The 26,778-nt window shown below is 34.3% G+C and overlaps 1 protein-coding gene across 4 annotated transcripts in view; it reads left to right on the top strand.

Moving 5' to 3' along the window:
- SSBP2 (single stranded DNA binding protein 2) overlaps positions 1-26,778 on the top strand; it is a 323,509-nt gene that overhangs the window by 116,468 nt on the left and 180,263 nt on the right. For 3 of the 4 annotated variants that reach the window (XM_047861083.1, XM_047861074.1, XM_047861088.1), the window contains exon 4: positions 678-762. In XM_047861083.1, coding sequence (XP_047717039.1) covers positions 678-762 — 85 coding nt within the window. Of the gene's footprint in view, positions 1-677; positions 763-24,520; positions 24,586-26,778 lie in introns of all 4 variants that reach the window. The other variant, XM_047861094.1, reaches the window with a different exon arrangement.

Raw genomic sequence — 26,778 nt, 5'->3', positions numbered from 1 at the left:
CTTTGCTCATGCTCATTGTTAATTTCGATGGAAGGATGATCAGAGACATAATTTTGTAAGCAGTATAATTATTTTTCCCAACCGGTTCCACCTTACTTATTCCCATTGTTTTTGAATAGGAGGGGAAAAAAGAGACCATGGATTTTTTGAATTTTCAAAATTACTAACCTATTTTGGTAATTGCAAGGACGAAAAAGAGAATATTTTAGGAAAATGTATTTGTTTGAACAGTGTGATTAAATGGTCAGGATATTGGCCTGGTAATTGGAAAACAAAATTACCTTGAAAAAAAATAATGTGTCACTTTATTCCTTAATGATTAAATTAGGATATTATTTACTGTTTTTTTTTTTTTTTTATGGGGAAGCTGTGAAAGGCATTGTAATTATTTCAATCATGGGTTTAAGCTATATAAACAGATAATTTAAAATGACAGTTTAAAAGATGTTTTAATTTTTTTTTAGAAAAAAATCTTAGCATTTCTGAAACATAGCTATTTCTGAAAGATGTTATTGCAGGAAGAACCCTGCTTGATTTAAATCTTTCATAGAAACATTTGTCCTGAAGAAGAAAACACATTTTGTATAAAGAGTAATACATGTCTTCTATTTTTGGAATTTTGATCTCTCATTTGGTGTTATCTGCTTTTCTTAATGTTACCATAATTACTTTTTTAGTGTATTTTGGGATCTCTACTGTGCAGCTCCAGAAAGACGGGAAACATGTGAGCATTCAAGTGAAGCAAAAGCCTTCCATGATTATGTGAGTTAATGTTTAATTGAACTAAGTTATATTGTTAGTTTTCTTTTTAACCACTACTCTTGAAAAATTCATTGGACCATCTATTCTTTTTCTTTGGTTTTAAGAAACTGGGTGTTATTTTTTTCTTAAAAATTAGAGTTATAACTTTAAAGCGAAATACAAATGAGTGTCTGTCTTGATGAAAAGCTTAAGATACAAGGTTAGTCTTAATTCCAAGTTGTTAAACGTATTTTTTTACCTTTAAGCATGCCTGATTTGTGAAATTTCAGATTTATAAAAATGAAGTAGTAATTCTTTATTCTACAAAAGGAGTCATGAGAATACTACAAATGATAAGTTTCTCTTTTGCACATAAGATTTAAAAAATACATAAAGATACTATTTTCTTCTTTTTTATACCTTTCGGTTACATATCAAAACTATCCTTTATACTGAATTAATTTCTACAACTAAAACTTATTGTGAATTAAGGGAAACAGCAAAAGATGCTATGCAAAAATGAAAATGTGATTTTTAAAACTTTTTTTAATTTTTTAATTCTGAGTGGAGGACAGTAGATTGTCCCTGGCTAAGTGATGTATATTGAGAATTTTGTTAGAATAACTGCAAATGTGATTTTAGAGAGTTGATGGTATTAGGAAGTAGAATTGTAGAAAATAGGAGGTGGGAAAAACAAAATTTTTTTTTTAGGGAAAAATTGCATTTAAGAATAAGATAGTATTGTGACGGGTCTGGGGAAATACAGTTTGTAGAATTGACCATAAAGGAAGGACATCTTGAGTTTGGGAGAAAGGAAACCCAATGTCCTTAGCTTGGAGGAGGTGGAAATGGGGCTGGAACCTGAGGAGATATCTGATGGTAACTACCTAAAACTTAACCAGAGGGTTATTTGTTATTTGTTTACTTGGTAGAAGGGGGACATAATTCTGTGTGAATAGCCTTAAAAACCAAAACCAGGACTCAAAAGGGAAAAAGAACTTGTTCTTCCAAATGACATACTTCAGTCTCAGACTGAAACGTTCAAATAGCCAGGAGAATTACAGCCCTAAAAGTAGCACTAGGAACAGTGTGCAGGCTGAAGAGAAGGGAAAGTTTGGGCATCTGGCAGGGACTGTGTAATACTTTAACTGTGTACTAAGCTGATTAAAGTGACTGCTTGCGCTTGCCTCATCTGGCATTGATTGTGTTCATAAAGCTTGCTCCGTACCAAACAATAGCTCTTGGGTGAGTGAGTGAAATGGATGCTTTTGTATGTAAAGAAAATGTAGAGAAAATCCAGGTAAGGCAGAATCTAGGACACAGTATTTATGGCAGAAAGTAGAGCAGAGATCCAACCAGGATGATGATAAGGAATCTGGCTAGAGTGGGATACTTGCATCTCATCTATCTCCTACACCAAAAAGACATGTCTAGCTTTGACCTGCCATTCATGGGAAACATTTTTGAAATACCCAATAATTTTGACAACTAGATGGCATTCGATAGTGCCAGTATTCTACTCCAAAGGACAATAATATTTGTGAATCTACATTTTAAGGAATTAATTATGTAAATAATTTTTCAAAATTCCATTGTATAGAAAAATGCATCCTACTGTTTACCATAGAGATCTTACAGGGAATACTGAACTAATTTAGCATGTCTTAGAAGCATTAGATAAATCATCATTGTCATAGCCTCCTCCTCCACCTCTTCCTCATCATCATCCTCATCATCATTGTCCTATTCATTTTGCATTCATGAGGCATTTTCAGTATTTCAGAGAATATTCACACTTGTTAGCTTTAGAAACCCACTTAAAATTCCAAAGTTTTTGAGCATGAGCATTGGCTAGAAGTACAATTGAAAGTAGAATAGATTTTCAAGGAAGAATAATCCCTTAGCATGTAATTTGGTCCTAAAAAATGTAGTTTAGAAAAAAATTAAGTATTTGGATTTTATAATTCATTATGAATGTTAGCACATGCTTTATCAGATGTTTTCTAATTTTATCTTAAGTATTAATTTTAAGAGATTTGATTTATTTTAGGCAGCATTTTTATTATACCTTTAAGCCAGTTTAGTTTCAGTGATCATATGTCTCCAAAATTGTCTTTTAAATGAAGGTTTGTGAAGAGGTTGACTTACATAATTTTATGTTATAATTGGATTTTTAGAAATACATTTTTTTGTAGCATAATTTTATGGTAATTTTCATGACTAGGATTTCCTGACTTCTTAATAGTAGATAGTTTCTGAAAATAATCAACACAATTCATGTTTAATGTGCAGATATAGAAATTTGAAAGACTCGGGGAAGAAAATGGGAAACAGGAACAAACAATAAAATTGTGGCAAAATTCTAGAATTCTGTATTTCTTTATTAGAGTTCATGATGGGACCATTTCTGTAATAGTAATTAATATGTATACCTACTGCCTTTCAAGGTAGCTCTCAAAGGAGCATTCTGAAAATATTTTGTTCAAGAGCTTCATCTTTAGAATAAAAAAGTACTTGCATGCATAAATTCTCATATGTTTAAAAAATAGTCTTGTTACTTTATAGTCTTTGTTTATACGATTGATAATGGATAATGAAAAATAGACTACTTTTTTAAAAGAAATGATAGAGGTGTAATGAGGTGAATAATGAATAATCTTTTTAATTAAAAAATAGCCTAAAATGTTAAAAATGATTACCTTTTGATATTGGGATTATGCAAAATACTTTCTGTATTTTCCAAATACTTACAGTTAATTTTATATTAGGGAAATTTATTTTAAAACAGAGAAACTTTTACCTTTCAGTGACTACCTTACAATGTCTCTTCGAAATTAGAAAATAACTAATTTAGTAAAATATCACATATTTGAGGTGGTTCTGTGTTTTTAAATGCTGTAGGCATTTATGAAAGACTTTTGCTTTTTGTATGTACACATATACACATACATATGTATGTGTACATATGATCTATAAACTGAATAGATATAACTTTTAGGCCATTGTGTAACTTTTAATAAACTCTTTTTTTGGTAATTATTATCCCAGAAACATTTTTGGCTTTTATTTTGATATTTTTTTTGGGGGGGGGGTTGTTTTTTGACCTCTTTAGAATATGGATTTTTGTCACTGTATTATTTTCTTTGCCAAGTGATCATTGATGCAATGTTCATACCCTTTCCCTCAAAAAATTACCTGTTCATACTTCCTGTGAGAAAAAGTGAAAACAAAATAAAACATTTAAGATGAGTAAAACCTTGATCTTCTTGGATTTATATTTAAAACGTATTAAATATTTAGCATCTATGTGCAGTGCTATTTGTAAAATAATGACACATTTGGAAATCAACAGTAAATAGTGTACAGGCATGCACTTTTGGGTGACAAAGAGAAAACACAAGGAAATGATTATTATACAAGTTAGAATATGGGAAATGGGAAGAGGTTATGATTGGGATGGGGCTCATGGAAAAGGCTTTTGAGATATTTGGCAAAATTCTATTTTGCCTGACCATGGTGATGATTAATTTATAATAACCATGTGCTTGCTTTATAATATTTCATAAAAATGCCATACATTTATTTTGTATTTTTTCTATATTTGTAATTTTGAAAAATGTTAAAATAGCAAGATATTAAAATATAGTTAAGGTAATTAACTTTAGAAAGGAATAAACACAGTATTTTCCAATGTATTTACGGGTATTGCTAAGGTTTCTCTTTGAGAACTGATGGCAGGAAAATACAGTGATGATCTCCAAACAAATCTGTTTCTTCTCTGCTATGGTAGATAGTGTGAAGTTATGTCTACCTGTTGATTTTCTAGAGGGGAGTGGAAAATAAGATCAGAAATGCTGGAGGAAAGTTTAATAATTAGGAATTTATCATATGAGAGGGTATAGAGATTTTACTATGGAGCCATTATTTTGCCACATGACTGGGAGATAACTAACTTGGTACTGTAATTTTTATCCTGAGTGAAAACTAGGTTTATCTGAGCTGTAAAATTATTATTAGATGCTACAATATTATCATTAAAAGTAAGCCATCACCTCACATGATTAAAACTAATACATGCTAACTTGTAATGTTTATTGAACTAGCTTTTCTTTTCTCCCCATTAGTATGTTTCTGTTTTACTCTGAAATCACAGGCAATGCTTTTACGTGGAATTAATTAATATTTACTAGATGTTTTTTGTGCTTCAGATTAACATAGAGTTGTTTTATTTAACAATTCGTTTCTAATTTCATTCATTTCCTAAGAAAAGTATCAATATATACTATTAAACTTAATGAGAAATGTATATAGTGATTATAATTTTAGTTCTCTGGTATGAATGAAGATTCCTTAATTGTCCTAAAGCAGTGATAGAGCCAAAATATATCATTGCTTTAGTGTGGTGGTAATGAAATCACATTATTACAATGAGCTCTTGGAGAGCACAGTATTCGATTTGTTTTTCCCTAGGGTCTGTCGAATAATAGATAGTTCGATAAATGTTAACAGAATATAGTAGTCTGTAAGTCTGGTAGACTGGAGAGGTTTTAAGTTGTTCAAATGTTCAGATAAAATTGTAGGCTTAAGTTGTGATTGTTGATAACATGATGCTGATTTTTGTATTCTTACCTAAGAGAATGTTTATAACATCTAGAAAGGATTATGTTATAGGTTTGTCATGATAGGATACTTTTAAAAAATGATACACAACATGTAATATTATGTAAATAAAACAATAGGAGAATAATGTTTTTATTCATACCTTATGAAAATTGTTTTTGCAGATAATCATATATTATATAGGAAAATACTTCTGTAGAAAGTATAACATAGTGAATATAGTCAATAATTTTATAATAACTTTGTATGGTGACAGATAGTAACTACACTTATGGTAACCATTTTGTAATGTATATAAATGTCAAATCACCATTTTGCACACCTGAAACTAATATATTATATTTCAGTTATACTTCAATTAAAAAATACATTTTTCTAAAAAGAAAAAAAACTACTGCAGAGAGTTAAGTACACCCTTTGCTATGATAACATCTTCTGTGTACCTCCCTGATATTCCTGTATATTAGATTTTTATAATGGAATGTTTTCTCTAATGATTGGCGAGCTTTCTCAGGGAGGAGGCTTTGTCTTGTCTTTTTCATCCCCTGTGCCTGGCATGGTGCCTGACATGAGATGTTCAAATAATGTGGGGTGTTTACATAAATGAATGATTAAATAAAATATTATCTAAGAAGTTTTTGTTATTTTTTAGTTCAATGTAACTGGATATGTAGTTTTAGGAAGGTCATTTAATACTACCTTTATTCATTTTGTATTTCAAAACAAATTTAGATAAGACAGTAATCTGTAAAGACATAACAAATGAATCAAAGCAGGTAGCAAAGCCTTTATATCTCAGGAGGCACGGCACTAGGGAATCTAGCTGTGAACAAAATAGATACAATCCCTATTCTCATGGGCTACCATCTAGTGAAAGAGATCTTTTCTCAAGAAGTTTGAAATGTCAAGTAGTAAATTACATGGAGAAACATATTATAGTCTTAGATTGTTAGATCAGTCAGAATGTGTATTTAAGACTATGGAGAGAGATGGCAAGTACACATAACATCGGATGGGGGTTGTTTTCAGTGTATAGTAGCTGTAATTAGTACCTGCTCAAATTCATGTATCACATTAGGCTATAATTCTCCTACACAGTGTAAAGTAGAGTTGTTGTTTTTTTAATGTTTATTCTTTTTTTTTTTTTTTTTTTTTTTTTTTTTGAGAAAGAGAGAGTGTCAGAACATGGGTGGAGGAGGGGCAGGCAGAGAGGGAGGCACAGAACCTGAAGCAGGCTCCAGGCTCTGAGCTGTCAGCACAGAGCCTCATGGGGTGCTTGAACTCGCGAACCGTGAGATCATGACCTGAGCCACAGTCGGATGCTTAGCCACCTGAGCCACCCAGGCACCCCTAAACGAGAGTTCTCAATAGGATAGGAACAAATAAACTTACATTTAAAATCCATTAAGGTAATAAAAACTGTTGTAGGTGTGTATTAATGTTTATCAGTCAGTATATATGCATTTGTTCACCTCAACAGGTTCACTTTTCACCTTATATGCTGTCTTGTTTCTACCATTGTTTTCATTTCTGATAGGATCCAGTTTAATTTCTTTTGCAATGTGTAAACTTTATAAACCACCTTATATTCTTTCTCGCATAAGGTAAGTTGTTTATTTTTGTTTTTGTTTTTGTGTAAGCTGTGTCCATTTGAAGAAGCACGTCTACCACTTTACATGTGGTATCTTTGTGTCTGTAATCCCAGCTTGTCACTGTGCCTAGGAATGCTTCTGGGTGGCTTCAAAGTACTGCAGATAACTATATCAGCTATGTTTCTTATTTCTTTTGATCCTGGGGATTTCCTGTAGGGCAATATGTTATGTCAGTCATTTGATAGAAGACATGAATAATAGGAGACAAGCAAAAAAAGTATGGGCATTTTGGAAGAATTCTACTTAAAAATATTTTATAACATGGGTGGCTCAGTTGGTTAAGCGTCGGACTCTTGATTTCGGCTCAGGTAGTGATCTCATGGTTCATGAGATTAAGCCCTGAGTCAAGCCTGGCATTGAGCTCAGCGCTGACAATGGGGAACCTGCTTGGGATTCTCTCTCTCCCTCTCTGTCAGCCCCTACACCCCCTCAAAATAAATAAATAAACTTAAAAAAAATTTTAACCGTAATTTCTAGCATTAGATAGATACTACAAAATCCTTAAAGAAATAAATGGAGAAACTAATATGGAAAAGAGATAAACATAATAAGTATGACTTTATTGACAGCTTGTTTCATTGTGAAAAATAATTTATTTTTTCAAAGTATATGGTTTAAAGGAATTTCATCTTTTTTTTTTTTTAGATATTTATTTTGAAACAGAGAGCACAAGCAGGGAAGGGGCAGAGAGGGAGGGAGGGAGGGAGGGAGGGAGAGAGAGAGAGAGAGAGAGAGAGAGAGAGAGAGAGAGAGAGAAAATTCCAAGTACTCTCCATGCTGTCAGGACAGAGCCTGATTTGGGGCTTGAATCCACTAAGCACGGGATCATGACCTGAGCTGAAGTCAGACACTTAACTGACTGAGCCACCCAGGTGCCCCTTCTTTACTATTTTTGATGCTCATATTATACTACCTGTGATTATGTTGCCATAGAGTAATAACATAAAAGCAAAACTGATAGAAATAGGATACTCTTTCAAAAATAATATATAATTCTAATGTACTATTAGAGATATAAAATTCATAAATTTAAAAGTCATATGAAATAAGTTATTTTAGAGGTTTTTAAAAGGAAAAACAAAATGTGTCTAAATACTTTAGATTTGTAGTGTAATATTTCTGTAGCCACTTTGTTTTCTGTTTATATGTTACACGACTTGATTTAAAATTGGTATATTTTGGGGGGCATCTGGCTGACTCAGTTGGTAAAGTGTGTGACTCTTGGTCTTGGGGTTGTGAGTTCCAGCCTCATGTTGGGTGTAGCAATTACTTAAAAATTAAATCTTTACACAACAACAAAAAAAGTCCTCCCCAAAATTGCTGTATTTTGTAGACAACTTAATACAACTTTATGAAAGTCTTACCTTGTTTTTATTCCTTTTTCCTTTGATAAGAGGGAAAAAAATCAAAAATACTGGAAAAAATCATGTTTACTTTACCCCAATCTAGTTTTTAATTATTACTGTATTTCTTGGATTTTGTGGGCATTGGTAGTGAGGTTAGGGGTCCACATCTCTTTTGTAAAAAAATAAGTGGCTCACAAATTTAGGTGTTGTATCTTTGAATATATACTAGAAATTAAAAAAGAAAATAGTTACTTAGCCAAGAATTAATGGGCAGGGCTATAATGATGTGACATGCTATTTTGTATGAATAAGAAGTGTTATCTGTTTTCAGACTTCATGAAATATTTATACACTTGATTCCATTTATTTTGAGTATAAAGGGCTTCCTTCCCCCCTCTCCCCCCCACATAAATATGACCTGATACTTTACTCTGTCTCTTGGGTTTAAAACCACAAACAACTATTATAATACAGGGAGTTATTTGCAGCCAGCCACAGTCACAATCTCTTCAAAAAGAAGGTACAGATATTTTTTAAGTGGTTTTTATGATTTTTCTTATGAAAGTCAAACTTTAACTTTAAAATGTGTGGTATTTTGGAATGCCTGGGTGGCTCAGTCAGTTGAGCATCTGACTCTTGATTTCATCTCAGATCATGATCCCAGGGTTGTGGGACTGAGCCCTGCATCGGGCTCTGTGCTGTGCATGAAGTATACTTTGGGTTCTGTCTCTCTCCCTCTGCCCCTTTCCCCTGCTCGCTCTCTCTCTCTCAATAATAGATAGATAGATAGATAGATAGATAGATAGATAGATAGATAGATAGTGATACATTAAAATATCTAGATTTTTAAAGAAGAAAGGTGTACAACTATTCATCAGTGTAATTCTATGCAGAATTATCACTGAGACGAGTGATTTTGGTAGATATAACTTAGAATCATTCTGTCATTTCTTTATTAACTCTTTTTTGAGAACCCATTTATATACAAGTTACTTTGAGGCTGTGTAAGAGGCAGAGACATAAATATTTCTCTCTCTAGGAATTCATAATTTGGACAGGTATATGAGCTATATATCATGAGTTAGTTGTTATGAGTGTAATATAGATAATACCTGTTATACTGTATGAGTTTAAATAATCTGAATGTGCACTGACTTTTGAATGACAACTAGGATTTGGATGAGAAGAGATGTGTGTGAGAGGGTATATCAGAGAAACAGGTTGACATTGGAAAAATATAAGGTGTACTTAGGGAATAGTAAGCAGAGCTGTTTGACTATGGAGTAGAAAAATCAAACACAGGATTAATGCTTAGCTAACAGATAGTAAAATTTTAAAACTGTGAGAACACTATGAAATTATCCTGCCATTGCTTTTATGTTGAATTTCCCAGACTCTTGGCCTAGAGGTGAGAAGGAAGAGAACACCCTAGACGAGAGGCTCTTGGCCTCTTCTGTTTTAACTGAAGCAGTTTAGTTCTCCTTTCCCATTTCTTTCAATTTTCTCTTTCTAATTAAATGGAATGAATCTCCATTTAAGTCATTACGCATGCCATAAATGAATCTTTTTTTAATCCCGGTGATTGTTCTCCTTTGTCCTTGACTAGTCATCCAAACCAGTCAAATCTATTGCCTAAACATTCCTTATGCATGTCTTCTCCTCTCTAATCTCACTGCAGATGCTTAAGTTCAAGTCTTTATCATGTCACAACAGCCTTTCACAGCTGTTTCTGCATCTGTCTTCCTTTACCCCCTGCAGAGTTCAAGAACTCTTCCTTATGGGTTCTTGGTAAGACTCTTAAATAAGCATCTCTGTCTCTCTATCTCTGTGTCTCTTTATTTTTTATATATTGCCAGTGTCAGAACCCAAAACAGTCCAACAATTTAAAATAAAAGAGTTTGAAAATGCTTATTTGGTCCAACCTACTTATTTTACTAGATAGGGAATTTGGTACCCAGAGAAGTAAATGATATGCCATTGTTTAAAAGTTGAGCAAGGTTTTGTGAGGAAAACTCAGGTTTTCCAAATATTCACTGATAACTATTTCAACTATACTAGATGAAACTTTTGTTATGCCTGCAATGGAGAATCATTTTTTGAGCATATTCAAAAAATAGTAAATTATATTTTAGGACGATTAATATGAGGGCATTGTGTGAGAGGAACTGAAGAAAGGGAAAGGACTAAAGGTGAAAACTGGGGAGAGGCTTTCCTAACAGTCTTGGTAAGAGCTGAAAAGCCTTCGAATGAGGGTAGCAGCAATTGAAATTGAAAATGAAAGATGAAAATGAAGGATAATAAAGAAGAGTTATAAGAATCAAGGAAGACATAAAAATTTTTTAAATTTGTAGTCACCACTACCGATGGACTTTGTGATGCCATTAGCAGAAATCTGAAATTTGGAAGGAAGAACATAGAGAAAGTGTATTCAGCTATAAGAATGGGTTTAATAATGAGAGGAAAAAGGTGAGTTAAGAATTGAGGCCTGGGCTCACAGTTTGTGAGTTTGAGCGCCACATCCAGCTCTCTTGCTTCGGATCCTCTTTCTTCCTCTCTCTGCCCTTTCCCATCTTGTTCTCTCTCTTAATCTCAAAAATAAATAAACATTAAAAAAAAGAAAAAGAATTGAGGCCTGGGGATGGAAATTTATTTTTTAAAAAAAAGCCCACATTTAGGGGGTGATAGGAAGGAAGGAGCTAACATTAAGACAAGGGGAAAGTACCACTCAGTGAAAGGTAAACACTTATCACACTAAGGGTAGACTCACTTAGATAGCTTGCCTGGTATGTTCTATATAGCCCAGGAAATTTCTCAGATCTGTTCACTAGTTCAGGTACTTCTTATTTGAACTCTAGGGCAACTAATAAAATTTGTTTGGTATTAATGTACTATGTTGAGTTCCTAAGATATTCAAAAGCTGTTTATGGTTTTTGAAGCAAGACTTAAGACTCAACCATTGTCAATGCCTGAATGATCTTTATAGGCCACAATTTCATTTTAGAAAGCAGTCATGTATTGTATAGGGGGAGAAGTAGATTCAGATTTAGGAGGAAAACTAAATGGACTTAAATGATCCATGACTTCTTCCAGAAGTTTTTGAAACTTAGATTAATAGGGAAATCTCTATATGTTAGCTCTCTTTCTTCATTACAACTTTGTTTTAGCAATCATGTATTGAATTGCTTATTAAGAGCAATGTAAAAGTTCTCATACCTAAGGGAAGTAAACATATAGGCTGTAAAAATATATCATGTTCAATTTTGTAGTCTAGTGTCTCATACTTAATTGGTACTCAATATTTGATGAAGGAATCTAAATTCTTGAGGCATGCTATTTATAAACGAAGTGCCCTACTTCCATGGGAACATTGTACTGCTCATATATGACCCATTCAATATTCCTTTTTCTTGCTTTTCCTTGATCATTATCTTATCTTCCGTATCACCTTATCTTAGCCCTCCTATCATCATTATCCTTGGTTTGTCAGCTCTGAGATAGATATGAAAAGAGAAAATAAAGGAAAATATTTCAGAGCTGAATTCATATTATAATTTTTATTATGGACAAAAGCCCCAATACTAAGAGAAATGGAAAATCTTTAGATATCAAAAATGACTTCTCTATTGCTTACAATAGGACACTTTAATGTGTATTAGAAATTATGGGGATGTTTTCCTTGTGCAAATCTCATCAACAGTCCCATACACTAGACTATCTTCTTTCCTTTTTTCTCTAACCTGGGATATTCTTGTGAAAGGACATTGGGAGCTTGCTATAAATTAAATCTGTAAACCTATCCTATCACAGGTCACCTTCCTATGTACTCTTCTTATCTTTTCCAGACGATAAACATAACCTTTGATCTTTTTTCACTATTTTCCTTTGTCAGTTTTTCCTTCCACAGGGCCTACTCCTTTCTTTATGTCTAGGATTTTAATTTTATTCACTACAGAGACATACATAAAGTAACAATATGAACACTGGGAAGTTTGCAGAGAATTGGGAATCTCAGCAGGATTTTATGTTTGAAATATAAATAGAAGTTACTTGGTTTCATCTCCATGTCCACATTCCCAGTGAGATTACTTATTTACATTTACTTACTTGAGGGGCTGGTGGGGTGGGGGAGTGGAGTGGGTGGGGCATTTTAAGTCTCCTATTTGGGAATCATTCTTACCTAACTCCTGTCTTGATTGCTTGAGAGCTCAAGTTCAGACCAAGGTAGGTTTGAGCTGGCACCTCTGCCTGGTCCTTTAGAACTTGTGGTGTGCTTGGAAACCTCTCACTTGCTAAGTGGTCTCTCCTGAGTGCGCAATGAATAAGGAGGGCACTTTGCTAGCTGACCGTCCCTCAAAGGTTCTTTTCCTGCCCCTTCAGCTGCCTAACATTTAGTTTTCCATCAGCTTGTTCACTTGCTGAGACTTCCAGGCTAACTCTGCTGGTGAGAGAAACTAGGCTTTTGTGTTTTCAATGAATGTTTGGTATTAGTTTCTTCAGTTTCTTGGCAATGTTACTGAGGGAAACTTTCTGCTTTTTATTACCATCTTCACTTGCTCTTGACCAGCTCCTATATTTTCCTGTGTCAAAGTGGTGCATCCAGTTAAATCATATGCTGAGGCCTCTTTCTTATCTGAGAGATGCTTGTTTCTAGAACAAAAATGATTCCTCTTGCTTAGGAACCTTCCTGTTCTAATTGTTTCCCAGACATTCTCTGAATCAAACTCCTGGGCTTCTTTTCCAAATTTGAATTCTATTAAACATTGATAAACTTAAGCAGTTTCTACCCATGGAAAAAGATAGGCTATCCTCTTAAATCCTTTGCATAACAAATCGTACAAGTAAAATTCTGCCTGTTCAATGAGGACTTTCCTAACTATTCCAACGTAGGTAAATTGTCCACATTATATATTTAAAATGTGAGATAGGCTGTCTGCATTCCGATTTTCTTTTGAATCAGATTATTAGCTTAAAATATTTTCCCTTTCTTATTCTTTTTAAAAACTTTTAGAGTTAAAGTCATAGCAAGGCTGAATTAAAACAAACAAAAAATTTATCTCAGTAATTTTCTTTGAAGTAAAAAAGAGCCAGTAGGATTTTTTTTCTTCTTTTACGAAATGTAAGAAGTGATAATTATATATAGTTTTCTGTAATTTAAATGTGTATGTCATTCTCATGGGCTTTTAATATCTATCTGGAACAAAAGCAGCTGTTGCTTACCTTACTCATATCAAAAGACTAAAATAGCAATAATGGGAGGTGTTTAGGGAAATAGAGTTGATTTACTTAATTTGGATTTTAAAAAAATTGAGGACTTTTTAAAGACTGCAATTTCGGTAAAGCCCTTTTAATTAGTTAGTTAATTAATTAATTTTTACCCAATAATAGAAATTAATTAGAAATCCAAAGAAGGAATAATAGATCTTGTTATTAAATATTTGTAGAGAAAAAATTGTGCATATTTTTCCCTTGAGTAAAGTATAAGTAGATAGATACTTTACTCTAGTGGTGCTGTCAAGAATAAAAATATAAGAGCTGTCTTTCTGTTTTGGAGAATCAATGAGTTGAGTCAGAGTTAATTCATAAGGTAATTCAATTTAAGGTTTTTATTTTTGTAATTTTTTATTTAAAAAGAGGAAGTTGTGTTTTTTTGTTTTTTTTGTTGTTAAAGAATCTTCTGAGGGAGGGTCACCTTTTAAAATAAATAACAAGAAATACAAATTCTACTTAATAAAATATTTTTTAGAAGATTTAATTCTACATAATGAAAATTAGAGAAAGGAAGAGAATAGGAATCAAGGATAAGACCTTGATATTTAGGAAAGCTCTGAAAGTCAAAGGTTAATTTATATATTAAACTAATGTTCTAATGAGAAAAAAAAATTCAGCCCTTTAATTCAAATATATAGGTAAATAGTGATCAGATTCATTTAAAATACTTAAAATTCTTATCACATGAGATCTTTGTATCTTTTCATTTTAAGTGGAGAAAAAAATGCTCTTTATTTATTTATTTTTTTTAGTTTATTTATTTATTTTGACTGAGAGCATGGGCACAAGTTGGGGAGGGGCAGAAAGAGGAGGGAGATTATTCCAAGTAGGCTCCTCACCGGCAGTGTGGAGCCCAGGTGGGGCCCAGGAATCATGAAATCAGACCTGAGCTGAAACCAAGAGCTGGACATTCAACCGACTGAGACACCCAGGTACCGCAAAAATGCCCTTTAATTAACCTGGTCCAGAATATTAAAAGATAAGTAAAAAGTACATTTTTATCATTTTGAAAGATTGGAGGAGATACTGTTAGATTTCTCAGTTAATATTTTCATTTTCAATGAGAAATAATATATATATATATTATTTACTATATGTATGTATATACATACATATACATATATTCTTGAGAGAGAGAGCGTGAGTGTGTGCACATGCCTAAGCAGGGAAGGGGCAGAGGGAGAGGGAGAATCCCAAGCAGGTTCCACACCCAGCATGGAGCCTGACATGAGGCTTGATCTCAGGACCGTGAGATCATGACCTGAACTGAAAATCAAGAGTTGGATGCTTAACTGACTGAGCCACCCATGCACCCCTACAATGTATTTTATAATATCTTGTATATTCAGTGATGTCATTAAAAAGATCTGATCATCAGTGCGTATCTGTATGAAATATTTAAATTTTAAAGCTGTTGAGATGTTTTGTATTATGAATTACAATATTTAGTGTTTAAGGCCTTTGTTACCACTTTACCTAGATTTGAAATTATGGTAGCCTTGTGGCCAAATTTATTTATTTGGCTTATTAAAAATATAAGCAAGACTATGCAAACTAATGTACCATGTTTATATTTGACATTTAGTTTATAGAGTTTAATTTACTATACCTATGCCCTGTGCTCAGAAAAAAAAAAAAATAGAAAAGATTTTGTCTTTGGAGCATCTAACAATTTTCAGAATGAAAAAGACAATCTGTAACTTCTTGCCTGCTAGTCATTTCCAATAATTTTAGAAAACTCCTCTCCCCTTTTAATTTTAAAGCTGTTTTTCTCATGGATTTTCCTGATATTACTTGAATAAGATCAGTACAAATGATACCACATTTTATCAAACTTATTTGATGATGTATTAAGAATGTATCTAAAATTTAAGAATTTCTTCTCAGGTTATAAGTCAAGTAATTTACAAAAAAAATCTTGTTTTTTGCTATATCAACACACTATGCAAAAACAAGTAGAGATATCACAACATTTATACTCATGATCAGTTGAATTGTGAAGGTTTTATATAATAGCATCCTTCCTATTAAGTCAATGAGCACCATATTTAAACATTAATGTCTTTAAAAAAATACATGTGTTTCTAAACAGCTCTGAAATGGATATGCATCTCATGAACAACTAAGAGAGTTTCATGCCACGATCTAATTATCTGGCAGTATTTTTCTGTCTTCCTAATGATACATAAAATAATTGTGATCATTGTGAGTATTAAGATAATGGCCATCTTATTGATGAATTGTGATTATGGTAGATACGTAGTGTTTCTGGACAGAGAAAATAGTAGTAAATTATATTTTTTCAATAGTCCACTCATCTTTTATACTTTACAGTACATGTTTTGGAGTGCCTGCCTCACTCAGTCAGTAGAGCATGTGACTCTTGATCTCAAGGTTGTGAGTTCAAGCCCCACATTGGGTGTAGAGCTTACTTAAAAAAACAAAAAAACCAGGCAAACAAAAAACCAAACATGATTTTTTCCTCATGTGCAATGTGGTAAATTATTTTGAATGATGGGATATACATATTTTCATTACTAGGTTCAAATTTTGTGTAAATTGTTTAATAACATTAAGCTATTCAGAAGAACACTTAGAGCCTTATTTGTATATGTTCATTGTATATACTTTTTTAAAATGATAGTATAGAGGCCACAGAAGTGTTTTCATAAAATTTAACTAATAAAAACAGTTTTATGTTAAATGGTGAACCCAATAACAAATAATTGTCATAATTTCTAGTTTTTAAGTTTTTTGAGAAATGATTGTAGTTTTGTTTTTATTGTACATATTGTTATCATTTCAGGAGAGCTGTTACTGGTTGAAGCTTCAACTTTTTTCCTCTTGAGCCTGATCAATCTTTTCATATCCATTGTGACTTTTTACATTTTTCAAAGATGGTGACAGTATCTCCCATCCCCCATATTCTTCTGCTTGTGACCTTGCCACTCTTCCATCAAGAGGTGGAGTCCAATTTCCTTTCCCTTGAATCTGAGCTGACCTTAGTGACTTGCTTGTAATCAGTAAAATATGAGGGAAGTGATGCTATGTGACTTCTGAGGCTAGGTCAGAAGAAGTCTTGCATCTTTTGCTTTGGTATCTTGGAATGCTTGCTTTTCAGCCGTTGCTTCTCAGGATGCGCCCTCTTAAAGCTGTATCACCATTCTATAAGAAATGCAGTCCCAAGATTAGCAGTGTCTCTACCTTCCAGTCGTCTGAGGAAGAGCCATTAGTGAAGAAGCCATTAATGAAGAAGTCCTTAGCTGTTTGAGTTTTCCCAGCTGAGGCACAGATATCCCAGAGTCTGTAGAGATGGCCATTTCTACTGTTCACTGTCCAAAGTTCTGAACTACATAACCCATGAGCATAATAAAAAAGTTGTTATTTTATCTGCTACTTTGGGAAGGTTTGTTATACAGCAATAGATAATGAGAATAGTACTTAGTATCTGGAAGTGGGGTGCTACTGTAACAAAAAGAAAAGGACATAGTATCAGCTGGTGGGTGGACAAGAAATCATGGAACTTGAGATAAATTCATGGAGACTATGAGGGCTTGAAAGAAAGTAATGCCAATATTATTTGAAACTGGAAATAAGAATATCTTTGTTATCTAGTGGCAGAAAGTTTAGGAAAACTGTCCACCTATGGTAACATGGAAAATAGAAAGTGTACTTAGTGAACTGATGCATCTGGCAAAGGAGGGTATGATAAAGAATGTCCAAAGTGTTTTCAACTGTTTCTTTTAGCTATACCTTATGAAATGTGGATGGGGAGAGAGGAGTTAAAAAAGAAATTCTTGTTTTCAAGCAGAATTTGGAGGAAATGTAAAGGGCTCAGGAAAGTTTTTCCAGCCTGCAAAGGTTCTGAAAGGGCCTAAGAATGAAGATCAAATCCAGAGCAAAGTTTGGAAAATGTGGTCTCAAGGTAAAAATGAAACTAAGGTGTAACTATAAAACCTTTTTTAAGATCTCAGAAAAATTTGAGGCGGCCCTCATAGATTCTCTTAGACACAAAAAAAAACCTTTCAGGAATCTTAATGGCACAACTTCCAGTTTTTCTCTGGTAAACAAAAGGGCTTCCAAGAATCTTCAGGACCTTGTCCCACAGCAGCCTCACAGAAGGCCCAAGGTACAGAAGGACTTATTTCAGTGACATCTGTGGGCATAGCATTTGCTTGAATGAGTGGGCTTATAAAATATGTTTTTGAAACATAAGAAACCTATAAAGCTTTTTAAAAGAATTCCATCAGCCTGGGGTGCCTGGGTGACTCAGTTGAGTGTCCAGCTCTTGATTTCTGCTCAGGTCATGATCTCACAGTTTGTGAGTTTGAGCCCCACGTGGGTCTCCATGCTGACAGCACAGAGCCTGCTTGGGATTCGTTCTCTGTCTTCTCTCTCTGCCCCTCCCTTGCTCGTGCCCCTCCCACCCCATTTAAGCAAATAACACTGATATAAATACTTAATTTGTTGCGGTCAAGTTTGTAGAAAGACTCAATAATAGTGTAATGCCTTTTGCTTTTATATTTTAAATATGTATACCCTAAATATTGATATTTTTTATTTTCTATTGTTTAGCATATTTAGTCAGAGTTTGAAAAGTTACAAGGAAAGCATTTCTGAAGGAGAGAATTGCCTTTCTGTACTAGTCTAATGTCTATTCTACTATACTATTTTGTTGCTATGGTAAGAAAAATAGGCAAAATAATTTGTAAGGAATTTAGTATTTTTCCTTTTTAAATTTGTGATTACTAGATTATATCTGGTTTCTCCCTTCCTTTTTCCTGTCTCATATACTCAGCTGTTCCTTACAATCTTTTCCTGTGATTCTGAATTATTTATAACAATGCTTAAATTGTTATAGAACATTGGTGTGGATTTTATTTTCTAACTAAGATACATGTAGGATCTTTAACTTTGTAGTTCCTTAGTATATATTATGCATTATTTGTGATCCATGATAGAAATATCTAAAAATTATTACATGTGGTTTATCTTAGATTTCCAGCATCTAATCTATATCTTTTATTTTTAAAAAGGCAGACCATCTCAACACTTTTTTAAAAAATTGTTCCTTCTTTAATTAAAAATATATTTATTGACCTTGCCAGACACAATCCTTAGTGATGAAGATATGGAAATAAAACAGAGCCCCAGTGTTTAAAGAGCTTCTGTCTCATAGGGGACATAAGTCAAAAGATGATTGACAATAAAATGTGCTCTGGCAAAAAAAATAAACAGCATATTATGGAAACATTTGGGGGATGGGCTTAAAAACCTAGCCTGCACAGTTGACAGAAGGCTTTCAGGAGGAGCTTTGGAGGAGATTAGAACTGGCTAAGTTTCATGAGTGCAGAAAAATTGAGATCATATTCTCCTCTGTCTCCTCACTGCCTACTACAGTGCCTAGAATGTAGTGCATATTTGATGGTGATTAAAAAGCAGGGATATCTACCAGAATTTTGATAGAGCATTTTGGGATGAGTTGAGAGAATAAGTGAAAGACACAGCCTGTAGAAAAGTTTTTGTCCTTGGAAAAATCCTCTCCTGAACCAGAGGCAGACCTATTCATTCTCTCTCCCTCTCTCTCTCTCTTTCCCTTTCTCTTTCCTTCCCCACCCTCCATGATATCTACAGGCTTTGACCATTCACTGTCTATTGTTTGTAAGCAAATTGCTATGACGTCTTGGTGACTTGTCCTAGAAGTTAGACAATAAAATTTAATATTTTCAGCATCCCTGTGAAAAGGCCCTTCTGGTCTAAAAATTATGTTCATTTGTTTTTGTTAAAAGTGTTTTTATTGAAGAATAGGGGGGAAATAGAAACTTACTCCTTTCAGTCTTGAATAAAGTAAAAATGATGTAACTGGACTCATCATAAAACCTTTAATGATATAACTGGCTAATAACATCATTAGCCTGGAATTTTTGGCCTGGGCAAAAAGAGGTTAGGCATCTTCCCCTTCTCCTAACAGTGGTCCCATTGGCAAAAGCTCACCTTCAGATGTCAGGTTATCAGGCACTCCCTTTGCCATACATTCCCAAATGGCAACCCCACTGTGGGGTCCTGGATCTTTCAGATGATTTAAAATTTACTCTCCTCAGAAGAGTAAGAGCAACGGTGTTAATACCAGGTTACTGCTTGGTACTATACATGTTTAGAGAATAAAGACAGTCAGATTTCTTTGCATTTCTCATGAAGGAGAGGTTACAGTTTTTGTGATTAAGGATCTAAGTAGGGTTTGACCAGACTCTTTTTTTTTTATTTTTTAAATTCATTTTTGAGAGACAGAGAGAGACAGAGCATGAGTGGGGAAGGGGCAGAGAGAGAGAGACACACAGAGAATCAGAAGCAGGCTCCAGGCTCTGAGCTGTCAGCACAGAGCCCGACATGGGGCTCGAACTCACGAACTGCGATATCATGACGCTAGCCGAAGTCGGATGCTCAACCAACTGAGCCACCCAGATGCCCTAAGCACCTGACTTTTGATCTCAGCTTAGGTCATGATCTCACAGTTCCTGAGATAGAGCCCCCCATCAGACTCCATGCTGACCGCACGAAACCTGCTTAGATTCTCTCTCACCCTCTCTGCCTCTCCTGTGACTCGGGTGCACATGCACATGTGCACTTACTTTCTTTCTCAAAATAAATAAATACACCTTTTTTTTTCTTTTTAAATTCTGAAACACACACACAAAAAGTCCACTCAGGTATCAGGGTGGGTTGGAGGAAACAAAACTAGAGGTAGGGATGTACAGACTGTTTTTTCACTTCCTGTGTCTGTGTAACAAAATTATACCAGGAACATAATGGTGTAGAGCTTTTGTTATGCTGCTGGATTCCTTCGTTGAGGAATTTGGATAGGGTATAGTGGGGATGGCTGGTCTCTACTCTGTGATATTTTATACCTCTGTAATAAAAGATATCACTCCATTATCTTCTGTATGGCAAATTATTATCAGAAGTTTGTTGTAATTCCTTTTTTTTCTAGATGCCATCTATATCTATATCTATCTATCTATCTATCTATCTATATATATTTATTATGGGATTTGAATATAATACATCTATGTATGATACTTATCCTACTTGATGCTTTTTGAGCAAGTCGAATCTGTGTTTTGTTACATTTTACTAATTATGAAAAGTTGTCAGCTATTCAAATATCTTCAAATATTTTTTTCTGTAATCTTTTTTACCTCTTTTCCTTACAGGTGTGTTACACTTTTATATTGTCACATAGTACTTGAATGATCTGTTCTCTTTTTTATTCATACTTGTGTTTTTTATTTTTTTTAATTGTGGTTTTTTTTTTTTTTTTTTTTTTTTAGTTTACTCTTTGTGTTTCACGGTGAGTGATTTTTATTTCCTTATTTTCAGGTTGACTGATGATTTCCTCACTGTGTTGAGCTTACTGATGAGTTTGTCAAAGGCAGCCTTTATCTCTGTTACCGTGTTTTTATTTCCATCTTTTGATTTGATTTGATTTGATTTTCTTTTATAGTTTCCATCTCTACTGAAATTTTCCATTTGTTCTGGCTTTTGGTCAACCTTTTTACACTGGAATATATTAACATATTAATCACAGATACTTTAAATTTCTTGCCTGATAATGCCACTAACTTTCTCATATCAATTTATTTCTTTGTTGGTTGACTATGTGCTTTTTTTTTTTTCCTTCTTTTTTCATATGGCTTGTACTTTTTGACTGAAAGCTAAATATCTTGTCTAGGACAGTGGAGACTGAGATAAATTTTATTCTGCTTAAAAATTGACATGCTCTTTTTTTCCTAGTCCTTTCATGTATGGGGAGAGCAGTTAAGTTAATATAGTCAGGGGTTTTGCTGGGGTCAGGTTTTGTTGTTGCTTTGGTATCAGTGCACTATGGGCTTCAGATTTCTCTAGCATTATTTTGTGTTCAGAATAGAGGCTGGTTTGCTCAAGGGTTTAGCCCAATATCTGGTCTATCTTCACCCCAAAATCTTTAATTTGTTTCTGAGTCTTACACAGGGTCTCTTGTTACTATCTGGAACCTCCCCTAGAAGTAGACTTTTTGTTACTTGATAATTACTGGCCTGGCAGTATAGGACATGGGGTGACATGCTTTGTTCTGAGTCAGCCTCAGTGTTACTGGAAGGTTGTTTCCCTGAGTGTCTTGGGTGTCACATTGTGAGCAATCCTGTCTTATCCCAGTGGTGGAGGACCACTAGTAGTAAATTCCAGATGTTTTTTTCTTCTTTTCCCTCCAGGGATGGAGGGCTTTTTTTCTGTTCTTTTCCTTCAGCTTGACTCTTCACCTGTGCCCTGAGGGCTACAGGGGTTTTTGACCTTTCATCCTTAGTTTAAGGTTTTTTGTTTTTTGAGGGGAGAGGGACTAAGTGGGACTTTGTGCTTTTTTCACAGTAGCTGCTTTTCCGGTCCTCCAGGCCTTCTATTTGAGGGAGGTCTCTCCAATCTCTTCTTCCCCCCCAACTTTTTTTGCCCTCTGAGGAATGTGAGAAGACTTACTGAGTAGATGAGCATTCATTCCCCCGATGTTTCTGGCTCCCAGGGATTCTCTATTCTCATGCTGGTTCACACTCAGCCTTTAGCAGTTTGTTAGAAATTTTAGCTGAGTCCTTATCAGCCTGTATTCCATCTGTCATCTGCTTCAGGTAGCCAAGTGCTCACGTCCTGTTTCTCCTTGGAGGTGTCTGTCTTACTTAGATGAGCTCTCTTAGGGGCTCAAGAAAATTTGTAGATTAACTGCCTTTTTTGTTTATGTGTGATGAGGTTGGAAACAATACTGTTTCCAGCTTTCTACATCTTATGTGGAAAGCATATGAGTAGGTCCCTCAATACATAATCACTATTAAACTGCATCACTTACAGTACTTACTGGATTACACATATGACCTGAAAGATCCACAGTTAATTACCACTTTGATTTTCCTTCTGATACATTCCTTTTAAATCTCTGGCAAGAGCCTGATAATTCCTCTTTGTAACACTTCCCTCCTCATTCCAAACATATCTCTAAGTCCTCTTCTGAGAGACACAGTTTGAAATACATTGGTGGGGAAAGGAAAATCCCATTTTTAAGAAGTAGAGAAATCCGGGTCCTAATATAAGCTCTTCTTTTATTGATTCATCTGACATCAATCACTTATCCAGATGAACCTCTTTTTTTAACTTTTAGAAAAGGTGTTAAAATGTTCACTACTCTTACAGGATTGTTTTACGACTGAAATGACTATGGTGTGTAAATGATCTCTGAGAAATGTAAAAGTCTATGCAAATTGTGATTTTTATTATTGCCTTTTCCTATATAATTTCTACTCATGAGTGCGTTTATTTTTACCAAGATTAAGTGGACCAGCTATAATCTATCTGACTTCCTGTTTTTGATTTATTTAAAGAACTTTTTATTATTGGTTAAAGACATGATAAGAGCTTGAATTGTTTTTTTGTTTTAACTAACTTCTAATTTGAACCTCTCTTGCTCTATTACATAGACTTCCCTGTTTTTCTTTGTGGTCAGAATTTTCTTATCTCAAATTATAACTTTTTACCGTTAAAGATCTTTTTCAACTGTTAGTTGTCCACGTAAAAGTTCATTTGCTACCATTTGATTTTTTTGAAGCTCTGAATTTTTGATATGTGATCTTATTTCTTTTTCATTTCTAATAAGTTTGTTGTAAAGTTTCTAGGCATCTTGTCATTAGTTGTTTTTTAAAAACTTCTTTGAAAAGACTATCTCATTTATTCATAATTTTTTTGGAAAACTTGGTGACTCCATGGCTATTTTAGGAGAAGATTGAGCTTGGTTAACAAGTATTTACTAAGTACTCATCTACTTGCACTTCAGATGTCAGTTATCGTCCTTCTTAGGGACTTAACAACCAACATGTTCTGCACCAATATGGTGGCAAACACAGAGAATCACTGGACTCGGCCTCTCCCTCTACCACTGCTTTCTTCTTCATAGAAAATGTTGTTCCAGGTTTCCTTCCTTTCCTTCCATTACCTTGAACCCTTTTTGCAACTCACTTTTCAGTTTATTCTATTTCAAGCAGTATGTTTCCCCTCATATGTACACACATCTTATTTAAATTTTCTTCTTTTCTAAATATGGTTTAGTTATTATACTAAAATATTTCTCTTTTGCTCATACTCTTACGAAGAACCTCAAACAACCTTAATCACAAATGAGAAGGATCAAAATGCAATTACTACTTTACTTGTATTAAGAATGAAATATCCATACATTTAATGGAAATGAGACAAAATATAGTAATAGCCGGGGGCAGGGGGCCCCAAGAACCCCCAGAAATACAGTGAGTTACTAGAAAGATTCACAGAACTCAGCATATAGCCACACTTGCTGATATAATTATTATAGCAAAACTTATAAAGAAAAAAAAAAGGCAAGGGAAGGATGGAAGAAAAAGCAAAAGGCTCACAGGAGGAAGTCTAGAGGATTTCAAATTTAAGCTTCCAAGAGCGCTTTCTTAGTAGGGTCACACAAGTTGCACTGAATTACTCCAGCAACTAGTTGTGGTCACAAATGTGAAACATCTACCAGGAAGCTCATTTGAGCTCAGTGTCAAAGGTTTTTATTGGGGGTTGGGGGGGCTAGTCATGTAGACACCCTCTGCCTAGTATATACCAAAATTCAAACTCCTAGAAGGAAAGCAGATGTTTAGTATAAACCATATTGTTTGTGCAAGCAGTTTAGACATAGTGAGCCACCATTTTGTGAATGGTGTGAACCCTCCTGAAATCAAAATTCCCAGCAACCAGCCAAAGGCTGTCCTTACACCCAGGCCTTTCTAAGGATGTCAACCTAAAGCCTGCAATGTTAACTTTTCTCTCTCTCTCTCTCTCTTTTTTTTTTTTTTTTTTTGTATACTGCAGTTAGACTTTGAAAGTCCGTCCAGAAAGCATCCAAAAGTTGTATTCAGAATCAGTACAGAACTCTGGTATGTTTCCTCATGTTCTGCTAATTGAATAAACACTAGCATTTATTATAAGCTATAAGAATCTTAGGAAATAATTTTCTATTACTTTTCACCTCAAATAGTATTTCTATTATTGTAAATTTAAAAGGCTTTTTATTGAAAGCCTGGAAATTTTATAACATGTTTTCTTACATAAAAGAAATTCTAATTTTCAACCAACTGATTTGCAAATGAAATTTTATAATAAAACCTAGTTTTAGGATTTTCTTAATTGTAGTTTACACAGACGGAAAAAATTTGAGTAGATTGTATTCACTGGGGAAGGCTTTAAGAAGGAAATTGAAACTGAACTGAAGCAGGGTGGGGGGAAAGGACAAAGAATATGCCAGGGAAACCCAATAGCATGACTAAGGGAAGATTGAGGATGAGTGGCTTGAAGAGGAGAGGTACTCGTGTATTACTATTCAGAAGCAAACAGAAACTCACAATTATTTTTTGCATCCATGCTCCTGAGGCACAGGATATATGTATTTTATGTTTTTGTTCATTCTAAAACTATAGGATGATCTACTTTTCTTATTTTTTTTAATGAAGCATATTATATATTTCTTTTGTTATGTTTCATAATCTTAAACTATTTAACTCACAGGGTTGTTTTGAAGATGCAGTAAGATGTGTGAAAAAGATATGTGAAAGTATTTATGGCCATCATTTAAAAAAATTTTAACTGTCTCATCCTAATGAGTTAAATTAGGCATATACTTCACATATAATTTTATTATGTATGGAATTTCTGGGCACAGCACTTTTATGTGTCTCCCTCAGCTTGCTCTTACTTGTTCTCCTGCTACCTGACTGAATATTCATGCTGTTACAGAACCTAGTCTGGATCACCCAGCGGAAGAACCAAGCAGCACTCAGAGATCTTGGGAGGCGGCAAGTTTATTTCACACCAGCAGGCTCAGAGGAGATCACTCTCCAGAGGTCTGAGCCCTGAGTGTGTAAGCAGAGGGAACAATTTATAGTCTGCTACTTCTGCATTCCTCATTAGTAGTAATTTGGCGTGGGCAAGTGGGGTAGGAAGAAGAACCCGGAAGGGGAGTCTGGTCAGAGATTGGAATTTCCCTATCAGTCCTGTTGGCCATCTAATAACAGATTTTTTCCCTATCAATGCCAGAAGGTCTTCTTGCTGCTAAACATTACAGTTCTTTAATTCTATAGTGTAGCATAGGTGTCTAGTATTTATATATGTGTTGGTTTTGGTTTTCATGCTTCTTCATATCATATAGTTTCCTTATTTGGCCTTTGTTTCCTGTGTTTTCCTCTGGCACACCACTCAACTATTTGGAGAGCAACTTTTATAAGACCCAATCTTCGGTACTTTAGTTTCCTTGCAATATTTTTTATGGTTAAAGTAGAATTTAAAAGTGTTGTCAATTCCAGGATAGCAAAGCTATATAACAAAAGTCCTTTCTTTGTGCTAATAAGAGAAGTAAAGTATTTCATGAGTGCCTAGTGCCTAGCCTAAAGCTGTCTCACACATTGTTATTATGTATGACTATTTGACTCATTATGAAAAATTGAGTATATTATCTAATTCTTTCAAATGTAAGATATATTGCAAGAATTATTAGAAATTCAGCTAAATAATCATTGCCTCATAATACAATAAAACTCTTGGTAAATATCTAGATAAATCATTAAAAATTTTAGGCCAAATATTTGAATATGTCACTGATCACTCCAAAAAAACCCACGTGGTTGTTAACAATAGCTCAATAATTGGCTGATTTATTCTCTTCTCTCCAGATTTCTGATGTATGTAGAAATATCCTTAAAGTTCATTAAATAATACCTATTAATGAACAGGGGAGGGGCAGACAGAGAGGTGGACACAGAATCTGAAGCAGGCTTCAGGCTCTGAGCTGTCAGCACAGAGCCAGGTGCAAGGCTCGAACTCACGGACTGCAAGATCATGACCTGAGCTGAAGTCTGATGCTTAACCGACTGAACCACCCAGGTGCTGCCTCCCTGCCCCATTTATTCTGTTTAAAAGCCAAGAAGCTGTGACTTGGTAATAGTTTTTATAATTCTGTTCTCCTTAATCTAATAAATTCTAAAACTCATTGGGCAATGATAGGAAACCATATTTCAGATGGAAAATGTGTCAAGTGTCTACTTTTTAGGATGAAGTAGAAACATACATGAGGATAG

The sequence above is a fragment of the Prionailurus viverrinus genome, chromosome A1, assembly GCF_022837055.1.
Source record: "Prionailurus viverrinus isolate Anna chromosome A1, UM_Priviv_1.0, whole genome shotgun sequence".
Classification (NCBI taxonomy): domain Eukaryota; kingdom Metazoa; phylum Chordata; class Mammalia; order Carnivora; family Felidae; genus Prionailurus; species Prionailurus viverrinus.
Note: the sequence above shows the minus strand (reverse complement) of the source record. Positions and strands in the feature narration are given on the sequence as shown.